The sequence below is a fragment of the Podarcis tiliguerta genome, assembly GCF_965153285.1.
Source record: "Podarcis tiliguerta genome assembly, chromosome: 10".
Lineage (NCBI taxonomy): Eukaryota > Metazoa > Chordata > Lepidosauria > Squamata > Lacertidae > Podarcis > Podarcis tiliguerta.
The window spans coordinates 6,276,738-6,290,800 of record NC_139543.1 but is presented as its reverse complement, the minus strand read 5'-3'; the positions used below and the strand labels follow the sequence as shown (position 1 = coordinate 6,290,800).

The 14,063-nt window shown below is 43.7% G+C and overlaps 2 protein-coding genes across 4 annotated transcripts in view; one reads left to right on the top strand and one right to left on the bottom strand.

Annotated features, from left to right (window-relative positions):
- Positions 1 to 3,523, top strand: part of SLC26A5 (solute carrier family 26 member 5) — a 34,087-nt gene extending 30,564 nt beyond the window's left edge. For both annotated transcript variants that reach the window (XM_083399654.1, XM_083399653.1), the window contains exons 17-19: positions 701 to 904; positions 1,474 to 1,528; positions 2,810 to 3,523. In XM_083399654.1, the coding sequence (XP_083255780.1) occupies positions 701 to 904; positions 1,474 to 1,528; positions 2,810 to 2,958 (408 nt within the window). In that variant the 3' untranslated portion in view covers positions 2,959 to 3,523. The remainder of the gene's footprint in view (positions 1 to 700; positions 905 to 1,473; positions 1,529 to 2,809) is intronic.
- A 578-nt stretch (positions 3,524 to 4,101) lies between these two features.
- Positions 4,102 to 13,283, bottom strand: PSMC2 (proteasome 26S subunit, ATPase 2). 2 transcript variants are annotated; one of them, XM_083399922.1, is made up of 12 exons: positions 13,097 to 13,283; positions 11,800 to 11,837; positions 11,131 to 11,212; positions 10,502 to 10,601; positions 9,853 to 9,984; positions 8,135 to 8,207; positions 7,893 to 7,988; positions 7,000 to 7,164; positions 6,452 to 6,539; positions 5,665 to 5,867; positions 4,478 to 4,574; positions 4,102 to 4,386 (listed from the first exon to the last, which is right to left on the bottom strand). In XM_083399922.1, the coding sequence occupies exons 1-12, from the start codon at positions 13,164 to 13,166 to the stop codon at positions 4,229 to 4,231; spliced, it is 1,302 nt and encodes a 433-aa protein (XP_083256048.1). In that variant the 5' UTR covers positions 13,167 to 13,283; the 3' UTR covers positions 4,102 to 4,228. The 2 variants fall into 2 exon arrangements, with proteins under 2 accessions (XP_083256048.1, XP_083256049.1); XM_083399923.1 differs by having other exon boundaries at positions 11,800 to 12,735; positions 12,842 to 13,237.
- Positions 13,284 to 14,063: the final 780 nt, after the last annotated feature.

Sequence of the window (14,063 nt, the reverse complement as noted above, 5' to 3'; positions counted from 1 at the left end):
TTCTTTCCTCAGAAGAGTCTCTCCCCTCCAGACTAGTTTGAGACCTAAGTAGACTTAATCTTTTTCAGCTCCTACTTCTCCTGTCTCACCCTCAGTCTCCCAGCAAAATTCGGTCCTTTTACTCCTGCAGGACACGACACTCAGTCCTTCACTGTAGACTCGGAATGGATGTTTTCTCCAGAACCAACTCTCCCTCCTCAACACTCTCTGTATTTCAACCTGACTCCCATCCTATCTCCCTACCTAACTCCCAACCTCTCCAACCTCCCTCCTCAACCACCTCAACTTAACCACACTGACCCTATCTCCTTCCAAAGCCTCTCCTTTTAAACTCTCCCTCCTGGAACCACAGCCAACCAGAGGCTGCCATTCTGTAACCATTTGCTGGCAGGAGAAAAAAGTGAAAAGAAACACTTGTGGAACCAACTTTTCCGTTACAACATTTGTCCTTATATAGTAATGCTGATACTTGTCCTTTGATATTTCCTAATTTGTATGTAAACAATGAGAGCTCTCTAGATAAATATTTACATAGTCAACACTTTACATTCATTTACACAGAGAACAAGTGTGCATGTGGGACAGTTATTATTATTTATTAATTATGCAGAGTTAATATGACATCCTGTGCTGATTGTAGGAGTCTGAAAGAAGCAAAAACCTATACTTAAGTCTGGTATTTATTTATCTTTTGTGAAAGACAAACTACACAGAGAACAGTGTGAAACATGAAGTAATGAATGACGAACTGCCGCTCAACGGAAAGTTCTCTGCAACTACGCAGGACTCCTCTCCCGATGAGCTCGAGCGCTTTATGGAGCCAGTGACCAATATTCACACAATCATTTTGGATTGTTCACCTGTGAACTTCGTGGATTCAGTTGGAGTCAAAGCCCTAAATTCAGTATGTAGCATCTTATCCCATTGCCATAGCCTACACTTAATACCTTGCCACCAGAATACTTTTCGCTGCTTTAAGGCACACATCAAAGACAAAGCTTCATGCATCCACGTACCAAGTAAAGGGAGTGAGGCCAAAGGAAGTTCTCTTGCACAAGACTGTGCTCACGTCCATTTCAAAGAGACTTGCCCAGAAGAGCTTCCTGCTGTCTTAGGCCTCAAAACAGGGTGGGAGGATTTGTGGCCTTCCAAGTGTCACTGGTCAGCCAGTAATCAAAGATGATGGGAGTTACAGTCCAGCAAAATCTGGGGGGCCACAGGCTCCCTAGCTATTTAGGCTGCAATTCTATAGACACTTAACCTGAGAGTAAGTCCCATTCAACTTGAAAAGACTTAACTTCAGCATAGGCCTGCAAAGGATTGCACTTCTAAGCACCGAACTCCTTGCCTCCCAGTTTCTCCCTTAGCATTTTTAGAAAAACTGCTCAATTTTAAAAGGGCATGTGTATGTTATGACAATGACTTTTAAAGTACAAATATATTAACTGCAAATTAATTTCTGCACTGTTGTAGATCATAAAAGAGTATGAAGAAATAGGAGTGTCAGTGTATATCAGCGGCTGCAATGGTAAGCCTCTTTGACGGTTGGAAATCATGGACTTGCTGTGGTCACTTTTGACTCCTCCCACCCCCCACCCCCATATCTAGCCTTGCATCATCTAATCTAACTGGCAGCAGCTCTCTAAGGCCTGAGGCAAATATTGGTCTACTGCCTGATGGTACATAGCAAAGATGCTAAAAACATGCTGTGTTACTGATGTGTGGCTTCCTGATCAACCCCATATCATACAAGCTATGCCCATCTCTCCTTTCTGCCTGAAGTGCAGATGAAGTGACTGTAAATTCACCAGCAAATTCAGCTAAAGAACAGGAGAAAGTGCTAATGTAAATCCCAGCAACCTGCAACTGTTGAAGATAAACCCAAGGAATGAGATTCCTGGTCCTTACCTTTGCCTGTGTAACTGTTGGCATTTTTGAAGAATGAGGAGAGGATCTTGTTAGTTGGTTTGTTAACACACTAGCTGCTGTTAAAAGAACAGCCTGGAGGCTATATGGAGCCCTGTGACTTTTGATCCACTTTTATCCAGCTGCTTTTTAAACTCGGCAGTGCCCTCTAGTGTGCTCAAAGGTGATGCTGCATCCAATTTGTATGCATGTTGGACTACTACTTGAACTTTTCTGTGAGAGTGCTCAAATTCAGTATTCAAAATAAGTTCAGGCATTTTGCACACATTTGTTTTGCTGCAGACTCTCAAGGGTGTTTGAACGGACACACAAACACCTCTTCACAGCCATGGGAGTTAGAAATGGTGTCTTAAAATATAACAATATTTGGGGCCACATCCAATGCCGCAACACCAATGAAGCTGCCGGCTTCAGGGCATGGAGCAAAGCTTCCTCTTCCTATTCCTCTCTTGCCTCCTCCCTCTTTCTGCTCCCTTAAAATTGACTCCGGAGACTTGCAGGAGGCACCAGAGCAGATTTTTGACACTTACTCCCACCATGAGCCCCATAAATCTGTTCTGGGGGTTCCCCCAAGCCTCCAGAGCAGATAATGGGAGGGTGTGAAGTTCCATTGTGCCAGTGGACATCCTTGTGTTGATGAAGCTAGTTAGCTGAATGCTGCTCAGTTTCCCCCTAATACTGGGACTATATACAGCCGTAGCTCCTATATTGCACCCGGAACCAAGCACACACCACCCATTGCATGCATTGTTCCTCCTCCAGCTACATGGGCAGGTGTGTGTGGTTTTGCATAGGTAAGCTGTTTAGTCAGATCACAGGAATGAAAGAGAGGCTGTACAATTTTACACCCACACCCCTTTAAAGCTTTTTCTTTTCTACCTAGGATCGGTTGTGGAGAACCTTGCTAGACTACATTTCTTTGACAAAGCTGCTCGAAGAGACTTGCTGTTTCCCAGTACCCATGATGCTGTCCTCTTCAGCCAACTGAAAGGCCTCGCAGCCTCGCAGACTCCTGCAGATGTTGTGGTGTGAACTCCTGCATCATAGATTGTATGGTGGTGCATTGTTTAAATTCCAAGGGCTTCTCTTTAATACTTAATTTGCACAGATTATACAGCGCCTAAGATTAGCCAGTCTTACGGGTATGTGACACAGTAGTAGGGCCGCCTTGTTTTCTGCCAGGATGCTCTCTGAAGAATTTGAAGCCTTAATACTTTCAAAAATTGAAGTCAGGTATAGCCTGAACTGGTTTGTATAAAAAAGACTCATGTATTTTCCTGAAAGCATCCTAAAAGATTTGGGAGTTTTTTTGTTGTTGTTCAGAAATGTGCCAGCAGATTAGATATTGCACTACATGGATATTTTTAGCACTGTGGATTACTGAAAAGAGTACAGATGATGCAGCAAGCCTGGGAGACGTGGACTGCTTGCTACTTTCCTTTGACGCTTTATTGTGGAGGCATTGTTGTAAAATGTATTCTTGTACCATCTACTGAAGAATTGCACTGTACAATATCTTTCAAGTGTTCGGCACTGGCTTTCAAAACTACATTTTATGTAGTCGGTTTTTAAAATCCCATAAAAGCCATTTTTTGCAGCTTGTGTCAAGTTCTTCCATTTCCCCTCTGCTTATTTTTAGACATTACGGTAGTCAAGATAGATATGCACCTATGTGATACTTTGATGGTGCCTATCTATAGGTTGAAAGGTTTTGTGGCTGGAATGGTGCCCTGAGACAGAAATAGACATTAATGGCAATTTTTCTTTTTTTAAAAGGGGGGGGGCAGTGATCTACTCTGATTAAGCATATTGCTATGGTAATTCAAGTGTATGATGAAAAACCTTTTTACACACTTCCTCCTAAATGACACCAGAGTCTGGTACAAAAAGGCACTGCGGGGCACTGTGAAAAACAGGGTTTTCACTGCAAAATGACTCCAAAACTTTGGGACCAGTTTCAAGGGAATCCCAAATGCTGGGGTTTGTTATTAACGAAGCCAACATGTATTCCACTTTCAATGAGGTAGTTACTGATTTCACAGTGCTGTACAGGGTATGTCCCACTCAAAATCCTGCGGAAAAGAAGAGGTGCTCCCAAACAGAGTTCATTAGATCTGGGAAGGGTAATACGCAGTTAAACATTTTTTACTGAATATCATAATGAACTACACCATGTAACTTGGAATATTCCATTTATTTCTACTAGTCCAACTATGTTACACCACACACACGAACTAGAACTCTTGATATTACTCTGCGTAGTATTAGCCATATAAAGGAGATCTCTCAGTGGTATCTAGAATCAGTTGTAAGTCATATAGCGAGGTGTAGCACTGAATTTGGCATATGACTTGATTACTTTGTTCACAGCTTCCAAGAAGTCTTTTTCAGTGGCAATCTTTCTCCTTGCTCTGATGGCGAACATACCTGCCTCTGTACAAACACTTCGAATTTCAGCACCTTGTAAGGAAGAACAGTGGATGTAAAAACAATCTGAAACCACTACCACCACCAAACAGAGAGAGAACAAGAACTATGATGTTTGACTTACCAGTGCTGTTAGGGCACAGTCGAGCCAGCAACTCAAATCTTATGTCTCTTTCCACACTCATTGAACGGGCATGAATCTTGAAGATGTGAGTTCGTCCCTAAAAAACAACCAAAGACAGACTAAGCATAAGGGCTTCATCCCCTTGCTGCCATCTACACATCAGTGTTGAGAAGGCCAAAGACAAAAGCCAGCAGGGCAACAGATGTGACTCGTAATTTGGTAGAGCGTTACATTCCAGCCACACCACCCTCCACCCATTCAAGCAAGGGACATTGTTCCTGTTCAGAAACACATTCCGGTCAAGCAAAAAGCACTTGAGGCTACAGAGCAGGACCAGTGGCCTGGGGAAAACATGAGAGGGGCAAAAAGAGAGGCCTGGAGAGCTGCTTGATACTGGCCATCACTGATGTCTAGTGATGCACCTGGGAGTAAAGCAGTTGTTCAGCCAATATCCTTTGTCCTTTGAAGGGACAACAATGGGGGAATGCATCCTTAGGCAACTGTTGAGGCTCCAGCACTTTGGAAAGGTCCAGAGCTGCTGTTCTGCAACCATCTCCTTGCCCACCAGCCTCCACTAATCCCTTACCTGCCCCTTCTCCAGAGGAAGAGGGCAGGTGAGTGAGCAGAAGGCAGCAGCTGCTCAACAGATCATGGATTCAAGCCCCAGAGCCAAATGTTGGGTGAAAGATTTCTGTAATGCAGGAAATTGGACTACATGATCTTTGTGGACCTTTCAAACTCTACAATTCTATGAAATAAAACCCTGCACTTTCCCTTAAGGCGTCATACTTTCCTATTGCCTCTGCTGTAGTCCATGTCACCCCCTCAGGACAACAGAAGCGCATACAGAATCCTGTGGTATCTTCAAGACAAGCACATCACAGTACAACCTTTTGTGGGCTGGACTACAATACTGTTTTCCTTTTTGTTAACTGCTACAACACAGAGTTACTCTCTTGGAATTTGTCACTAGACAGAAGCACCAGGTCAAATACATAATTTGAAACAGAATCAGGCAAGAACCAAGACAGACAGGAAAGGTCTAGAATTGCCCACCAGAATCCTTTTGATGACTATTTGATCAAATCCATTTTCTGAGAGCTAATAGAAAAAAATCTCACCTTCAGTCCTTCAAGTTCTAATAAATGTGTTCTTATTGACTTTGCTTAGTATCAAAATAGTCTAACCTCCAGATCTGGCAGGCTGAATTCTATTTTTCTATCCAGTCTTCCAGGCCTCATCAGTGCTGGATCCAAAGTATCAGGTCTGTTGGTTGCCATCAGTACTTTAATGTTGCCTCTTGGATCAAAACCATCAAGCTGGTTTATCAATTCTAGCATAGTGCGCTGGACTTCATTGTCCCCTCCAGCCCCGTCATCAAAGCGAGCCCCTAGAAAGAGACAGCAGGAGAAACACAAAAGGCACCCTGGTTAACTGTGCCCCCAAAACAAGAAAATGTAATTCAAGTGTACTCCCTTACCATGTTATCTATGGCTATTGAAGCAAATCAAAATATCACATTCTTTTTTTAAAAAAAAAGGATATTACTAGCAGGATATACTTTTGTTAAATACTTTTCCTTGTCCTTTGCTGGTGCTACAGAGACCAGCATGAAGCAGCACAGCAGAGAGGCCAAATATCAAGTTGCTTCTGCCATTCTATTACCTAATCGTCTTCCAAACAGACTAACCTGACATAGAGAAAGGGGACCTGGTTTGAGCGATAAATTCACCTATGCTTTAATGTGAGTAGTGTGGTAGGCCACGCTTACTAACTTCCCTGTTCCTGCTGTTGCTGCACCAGATAGAAAAACAAGTCAGGGTGTGGCTAGTTATGTAAAAACTGGAGCTAGTGGTTTGTTTCTCTCCAAACGCACTATGAGTGCTAAGCCAAGAATAAATAAAGAATATAGATTTGTAGTCCAGTTTCTGAAGGGCACCAGCTTGGTGAAGGCTGATGTAAGGTGATACCAACCTCCAATAGCATCAATTTCATCAAAGAAGATAAGGCAAGCTTTTTTTGTTCTGGCCATTTCAAAGAGTTCCCGAACCATTCGAGCACCCTATAAAAAGACAGACAGATGGTTTACTTTCATATAAAGCCAACTGTCACTTGAGTTAAGAGTATTTAAAGTAAATATTAAAACTTCCAAATGAATCTACAGAACCAAGAGGTAAAACTGCTCGTTACGGGACATCATTTTAGTTGCAGTTCCTTCCAGGATATAACTGGTGCCTGGCTGTCCCAACTCATGAGAATAGCCTACTGTACATCATACAGTATCTCACATACCCTACATAAAAAGACAGGCTTCAGATTCTATATGACCCAAACTGCCAGAGGAGTGAACAAATATATAAAAGAGGTCCAGCTTTCTAATCATACTGTATAATATTAAGGCAAAGACTCTCATCCTCCTCTGCAGGAAAACTTAGCTTATTTAAAGTATAGTTTGAGCAGACTTTCTGGTAACTTGACCTCCCCCAGTACAGATGCACAGACATGCTCCCTCTTTTCATTACCTCTCCTACGTATTTCTGCACCAGCTCAGATCCAATCACTCGGATGAAGCAGGCATCGGTCCTATTAGCAACAGCACGAGCACAGAGAGTTTTTCCTGTCCCCGGCGGGCCAAAGAGAAGCACTCCTTTAGGGGGCTCGATCCCCAGATTGACAAATCGTTCTGGCTGTAGCGGTAGGGAGACAGTAAGCTTAAAAGTTGCACAGACAGGATGAAACGCAGTATCTTTGGGTCCTAGACTGGACTCAATGGCAGCCAAAGCGCCGCAGGAGCCCAAGCTTGCCACAGCAGTACAATTTCAGTACTATCGATGAACTGTCAAGAAATCTTCCATTTTAAAAGTAGTGCACAAGTCAAGAAGGGACCCAGTGGCAAGAAAGCTGTGCAGTGCAGTGTAACAAGAGAGTCGGTGCAAAACCAATAGGAAGGCACTGAAGCTTCAATAATGCAAGCAGGTAAAGACATTTCCCTTTCTTCAAGCCTACAATGGTACATGTTCCCTGCAATTTCACAAAGACAGCACTGCCCTATTCAAGCAGTCAGCTTGATCACAGGAGGATACTAACAGGGTAGCATCTCTCTGAATCCCTAGTACTATGGTGACAGACGACAAAAGGGCATTGTTTTTGTGCCCCGCTTGTGGCAGCCTAGAAGACGAATTTCCAAAACAGTGGACTAGATGAAGTTTTGTCAGATCTAGCGAAGCAATTCATACTTTCCTCAAAAGGTGAACAAAAGAAACATCCTAAATCTTGACAACTGAAATGTAAATTGATTTAAAAGCCTTTTGACTACTGAATAATTTAGGTTCTTGCGGTATATACAATTAGTCCTTGGAAGCTGAAAGAGGAAGAAAATCAGCAGATCGCACACACTTTCTGTTCCAATACTTACATGAAGCAAGGGTGTTTCCACCACCTCTCGTAGCTTCTCAATCTGTTCTTTACAACCTCCAACATCACTGTAGGTGACATCAGGCTTTTCCTCTACCTTTGTAGCAAAACAGATGTGCACACATCTTTGTTATTTGCAATAATTTTTTTTTAACAGATCTTATGAAATAAGAAGAGCAGGTTACAATGAAGTCAGATTACAAAGGTAAACAACCAAAGGCCAATAGCAATAAGAGTTCTTACCTGCATCATAGTAACAGTTGGATCAATCTTTGGAGGCAGAGGGATATGAATCTGATACTTGTTTCTGTCAACACTGCAGAAATAGAATACAAATGCACATTACCTCCACAGGGGCAAACAAAGAATCCTTCAACCACGGCAGAGTGCACAGACTGCAGCCACAGAGATATAAAGGCTCTTCTCCATTTTATATTGGTGAGGCTGGTTACATAGTGAGGGAGAGCAGTGGCGTAGCGTGGGTTGTCAGCACCCGGGGCAAGGCAAGTAATTTGCGCCCCCCCCCCGCTGCACTGTCCCTCCCCCAGATAGTCCCTCGCTCTCTCTCCGCACCGCACCGCACGCCTGGCACCCTCCCCTCCACAGTGGGCGGCGACCCGGCGGCTCGGATCGGATTCGCACAGCCAGCACTGCAGCGAGAGTGAGTGAGCCAGGTAGGGGCAGAGAGCTGCGAGTGCGAGCGCCCCCCCCCCCCAGATGTTGCGGCCGGTGCGGCCAGCCCCCCCTGCACCCCCCACGCTACGCCACTGAGGGAGAGGGGTCGGAATGGGTAGCTTGGTATACCAAGGGACACATTTGGACAGACAGATCTGCCATGTGGAATCCAGCTGGAGAGACAACTTGTTCAATCCTTGTCACTCTCCCCCCCTCTCTCCAGGGAACTCTCTGCCTCGTATTTTATCACAGCTCAGATGTGAGCACTTTATTTACATTCTGCAGGCAAGGCCTTTTTACAACCAAATAGTACTCTAGAAGAAAACAAGACCAAACTCTACTTTCATATCATGTTCGGCTTTTAATCAAGTTTTCCCAGTGGTTGCCAGGTTCAATGCTGGCCTTGTTTGGTGCCTTGCATTTTAAGCCTCAATCAAGTGATCACACTCTGCAGATGGTCTGAGAATAAAAACTTGTCCACTTTTAGCTGGATTAAGCCTCAAGTGCCATTTAGTTCAGGCCCTTGAAAAGAATCTGCTTTAGTTATCAGTTGGTCCCTAACTGGTATTTTGACATTTAAAGCTTTACAGAGACCCTGTTTATCTGATGCCTGCTCTATCCCATGCAATAAGAGCTTCTGATCAGATGTTCTTTCAAGAAGCCCCATTGCCTGAAGGCAGGATCCAGAGCTTTCTCCACGGTAGTATCCCAGTTGTGGAATTTCCTGTCTAGGGATAAGGCACTCTGCATGTTCTCCATGCTTGTTCTCTTTTAGAAAGATTATTTTCTTTCAGAAAATGTTTGTTGACTTGTACTCTCATTTTCATCTGGGAATTATTTAAATCCTTACATATGATGTTGATATTGTTTTGTGCTCCATTTTACAAGCTTGTTGTATTTTACTCTACAAATTTTTTCTATTATAAACCTCTCAGGGAACTTTGCTATGCAGCAATATAAGAAAATATTATTTCAGTTTCCAGTCCCAAATCCAGCGTGCTGGCTCACTGGATGTTAGACTAGCCCCTTGCATGTATTTTAGGCAGCCAATCAAAGATGTTTATACCGCTTGAAAACTATTTCACTTGTTCTACCATGGCTTGTTCAAATGCATTCCATCTTTTAATTGCATTGTGATTTTGTAAACCACCTTGGCAGCCCTGTTTAGGGCAGGAAGGCAACATATATATATTACTATAAATATAAATGTGCATTCAACCCTCTAGATTCGGTGACTAGTCAAGTAACTCAAACTAAGAACAGTAAAAATATTGGTATCAACTCACCCAACTCTCATCCCTTCTTCAATGTCAGTGGGTGCCACCTGATCACTAAGATCAACCACAAATTTGGCAAACTGCTTCACATTGATAATGTACTTAGGATCCTCAGAATCTGCATTGATGATCTTGGTGCATCTAACCAGAAGAGAAAAGTAATTAAACAAGCAATATGTGAGCAAATGAGGGTTTAATGTGCCTGACAACCAAATGTCATTCAAAGTCCAGGTTTCTTGAAGAACTTACAGGAAGGCTAAATTTCTGCTGCCCTTGCCTAGGTAACCATAACTAAAAACTCTTCCCTTTTTCTCCCTAAAACTTAAATAATCATGAACAGCTTGAGAAGTGGCACTTTAAATATCCAACTAAAGACTGCTTTCAGTGTAACCCACCCCACCCCCAGGGATTTCAAACACCCGGGCCTTAAGATATGATGTCAGAATGAAACATGAAATTAAAGCTCCTAGGAAACAGATAGATGCAAATAGCAAAGTTTTAATATTTATGTTGTAGCATAACTCCCTATGCTATATTGGAAGGGACCCTATGTTACTTGCTTGCAACAAGGATTGCACATTACATGCGGAGGATAGAAGCAACGGCTATAATGCTATGCATTTGCTCCGATGGCTGACCGGATAAAGTATCTGCATACCTTGCCACTTGCAGGGGCTGCTCACTTTGAAGAGTCTGCTTATCTGCAGCGAGATCCCAGAGAGCAGGGGGAGCCAAGCCAGTGTCTGATTCCTTAATACCTAAAAAACAAAAGCAGAAAAACCACTTGCTTTGCCACTCAGGTCAATGCTGTCCTATAAATTCAAGAACTAGCTTGCTTCAATTACTTTCAGCAGCAAATGCAACATAAACATGACAAAAAGGGAAAACCACTCTGCCACTTGCATCAATGCTATATAATACTCAACAGGTTTGCAAATTTTAGGAGATTTAAACTGGGGTCTTTTAGGTCCCAGACTTAACAATTACACCAGATATTCAATTGTACATTGGTTATCCTTTTCCATGTCAGCTTCAACATCCCAATTGTTAAAATTAAGCTGCTCTCTGTATCTGACAGCATCTCCTCTCTCTCATGTTTCCCCTTTCTCTCTGCCCATGAAGGTTTCTTTGTTTTCAGTTCCTTTGTTTTGTTCAACAACACCTCCTATTTGGAGTTTTTCTTGGGAGTGAGCAGTAATGAACCACAGGCCCACATGCTCCATAACTGAAAGGGCAAGACTAAAATGAAAAAGATATATGCTTTCAATGAACCCTAAAAATACATACCGGTGAGCTCATTGATTTTCTTAAGCAGCTGCTGAATGTCATCTTCGACTTGCTTGATCTGCCTCGAGTATGTACTCTGGCCCTAGATTAGAAAAATAAAGGCAGACTGGTGGATATATGAATGGGAGTTTAACAGATACTTCCCAAATGCAGACCTATGAACATATAAACCTTATTAATCAGGCCACTGGTCAATCTAGCTTGGTAGTAGGCACTGCAGTTCTGCAAAGTTTCAAGCAGATGTTGAATTTTGTCAGATCTTGTTAATCATGAGATATGAACCCTTACACAGCTCTTTGCAAATAAGACACATATTTACTTAAGTCCAATTGGCTCAGCAATCTGCAATTTTCATCTTTTCACCAAACCACACATGAAACTGTAATATTTAGGCTTTTGATTTGCTTATTCCAAACTGTATTTTGTTTTGAGGTGCTGTTACTTTAGATGAAAGTGAAATCTTCCAGCTGAAGCAGCAAAACTCACAAATTTATGCATATTTACTTAGAACTAAACCCTGCTATTTTCAGTGAGGCTTACTATCAAAGTATGTATTTTAGGACTGTTTACTCCTCCCGGTTGGTTAATGTGGATGTTTCCCAAACATTCCAATATTACTAGTTTTTTTAAAAAATAAAATTGAAAATTGTAACTGCAACAAACACTTACATAGGTTTTCAACAAGGCAATATCACCTTCATCCAAAGCTGAAAGACACGTAACACAGATCATATTAAAAAGTGAAACAACTACATTTTGTAGTACTTCCCACCAACAGTCTGAAGACATAGCATCTGGACATAAGATTTCTGTTTTGTTATTTGCAAAAATGTATGTACTGCCAGCATTAAACTATATATGGTGGTAAGCAGAAGAAAAGTAAAAATACAAAAATGCAATTCTACCCATAAAATAAACACATCACAAACCGGTACATCAAATTAATACATCAACACAGTTGCATCACATCAGGCAAAGCCTGAGTGAACAGGTGAATGTTAAGCAGGTGCCTAAATACCAATAGCATGTAAACATCTACCTGATGTCTAGCAGAAGCACATGTCAAAGGGAAGGAGTTGTCACACCAAAGGCTCTGATCTTAGTGAACGTAACTTTGGGAGCATATGGCCCCATGGAGTGCCTCTCTCAAGGACTGAAGTGACTGGGAAGGGTGTATAATGTATGGCTTTCCCAAAGATAACCTGGTCCCAAGTTGTTCAAGGTTTCATATGTCAAGAGCAAGACCTTACATTTGGCTGGGCAGCGTAACAGCAGCCAGGGCCACAATTTAGCCACACCAGTAATATGGGGCTAACAAGAGCAACAGAGCGTACAGGGTTAGAAGATGGAGCAAGCTTGTTTTCTCCTGCTCCGGAGGACCCAAACCTATTTATTCAAGTTACAAGAAAGGAGATTCAGACTCAACATTAGGAAGAACTTTCTGACAGTAAGAGCTGTTTGACGGTGGACCAGTCTCCCTCCGGAGGGTGTGAACTTCTGGGGGTATTTAAGCAGGGGTGGATGGCCCTCTGTCCTGGATGCTTTAGCTGAAATTCCTGCATTGCAGGGGGTTGGACTGGATGACCTTCAGGGTCCCTCCCAACACTACAATTCTATAATTCTACGTTAAACGTAGAGGGGGCAGGATTTTAAGCAGAATTTCCTGCATTGCAGGGGGTTGGACTAGATGACCCTCCGGCCCCCTTCCAACTCTAAGATTCTATAATTCTACGTTAAACGTGGCGGGGGGCAGGATTTTAAATTAAATTGAATTCGTACACCGCCCTTCATCTGCAGATCCAAAACACCTGTAGGGGACCAGGGTTTGGGTGGGGGGAGAGAAGGGAGGGGGGCGCAAATGAGCAGAAGGGACTCCGAGAGGCACGCATGCGCACTGGAACCCCAACGGGCAACCAGGGACTAGGCGTCAGGGGGCTTTTCTTTTCCGCAGATGCCCCCGGCTCACCGCGGATGGGTTTGTCCTCCTTCTCCTCCTCTTTGGTTTTGCGCTGGTCGGTTCCCAGGTAGTCCGGCATCGTTTCTCCCCCTCAAGAGCTTCCGACGGCGGAGACTCCTGCTACCGGCGGCTGCTACTGCGCATGCGCATTACGCAGCATCTCCGAGCTTCTTCCTTCCGGGACTGAACGGGAAATACGTCACGAGCATTTCCTGCCGCCGCCGGAAAAGGCCTCTCTCCACACGGGAATGTGAAGGAATAGGTCCATAGAGATGTGGGGGAAGTTTAAAGCGGTGCACAGCCGGATCTTCCGTCTAGAATGGGCAGCCGCCACTGGGCCGTGGGGAAAATTTAATGCGCGTTTCCACAAATCTTACCCTCCCGGAGACACAGCGCGCGCCCACCCGCCCCGCTGGAGCCTGAATGCAGAGGAGCATAGACATGTGGAGTTGGAAGGGACCCCCAGAGTCATCTAGTCCAACCACCTGCAATGCAGAATCTTTTGCCCAACGAGGGGTTTGAACCCACGACCCTGAGATGAAGAGCATCGTGTTTTTTCTACTGACTGGGCTAAATCTCTTCAGAAATATCCCCTCCCAACCCCAACCCCCACTTCTGACATTCACGACTGTTTGGGGCTTTGTTTTCTTTGCTGTTCCCAGGAATAAACCACTTTTTGTCGCTTGTAGAGAAAAGCACGTCTGAAAATGTTTCTTTGCGTCTGTATCTGTGGCCCTCAGTCCTTCAAGCGGGAAAGTCCCTGTGCGCAGTTTTAAAAAAAACACAAAACTTTAATTCTCTACAACATGTAAGATGGCAGGGACGTTCATTCAAAGGGGCGACGCGACCTTCCCAACCCCTCCCCCTTCCTTTCGTTTAAAAAGGAGAGAGGGAGGCCCGCAGCTCCCTTGTGCGGCGGAACCTTTCCATCGCGCTCCGAGGCGAGGCGGAAGACAGGAAGACGCGGACAGGAAGC

Excerpts from the sequence above, each read along its gene's own strand:
- PSMC2 (XM_083399923.1), bottom strand. The coding sequence starts at position 11,919 with ATGTCTTCAGACTGTTGGTGGGAAGTACTACAAAATGTAGTTGTTTCA. Across the intron at positions 6,540-6,999 it reads TGCAGAAATACGTAGGAGAG|GGTGCTCGAATGGTTCGGGA; the intron begins GTAATGAAAAGA and ends GTCTTTTTATAG. Across the intron at positions 4,387-4,477 it reads ACTGTGCCCTAACAGCACTG|GTGCTGAAATTCGAAGTGTT; the intron begins GTAAGTCAAACA and ends CTTCCTTACAAG.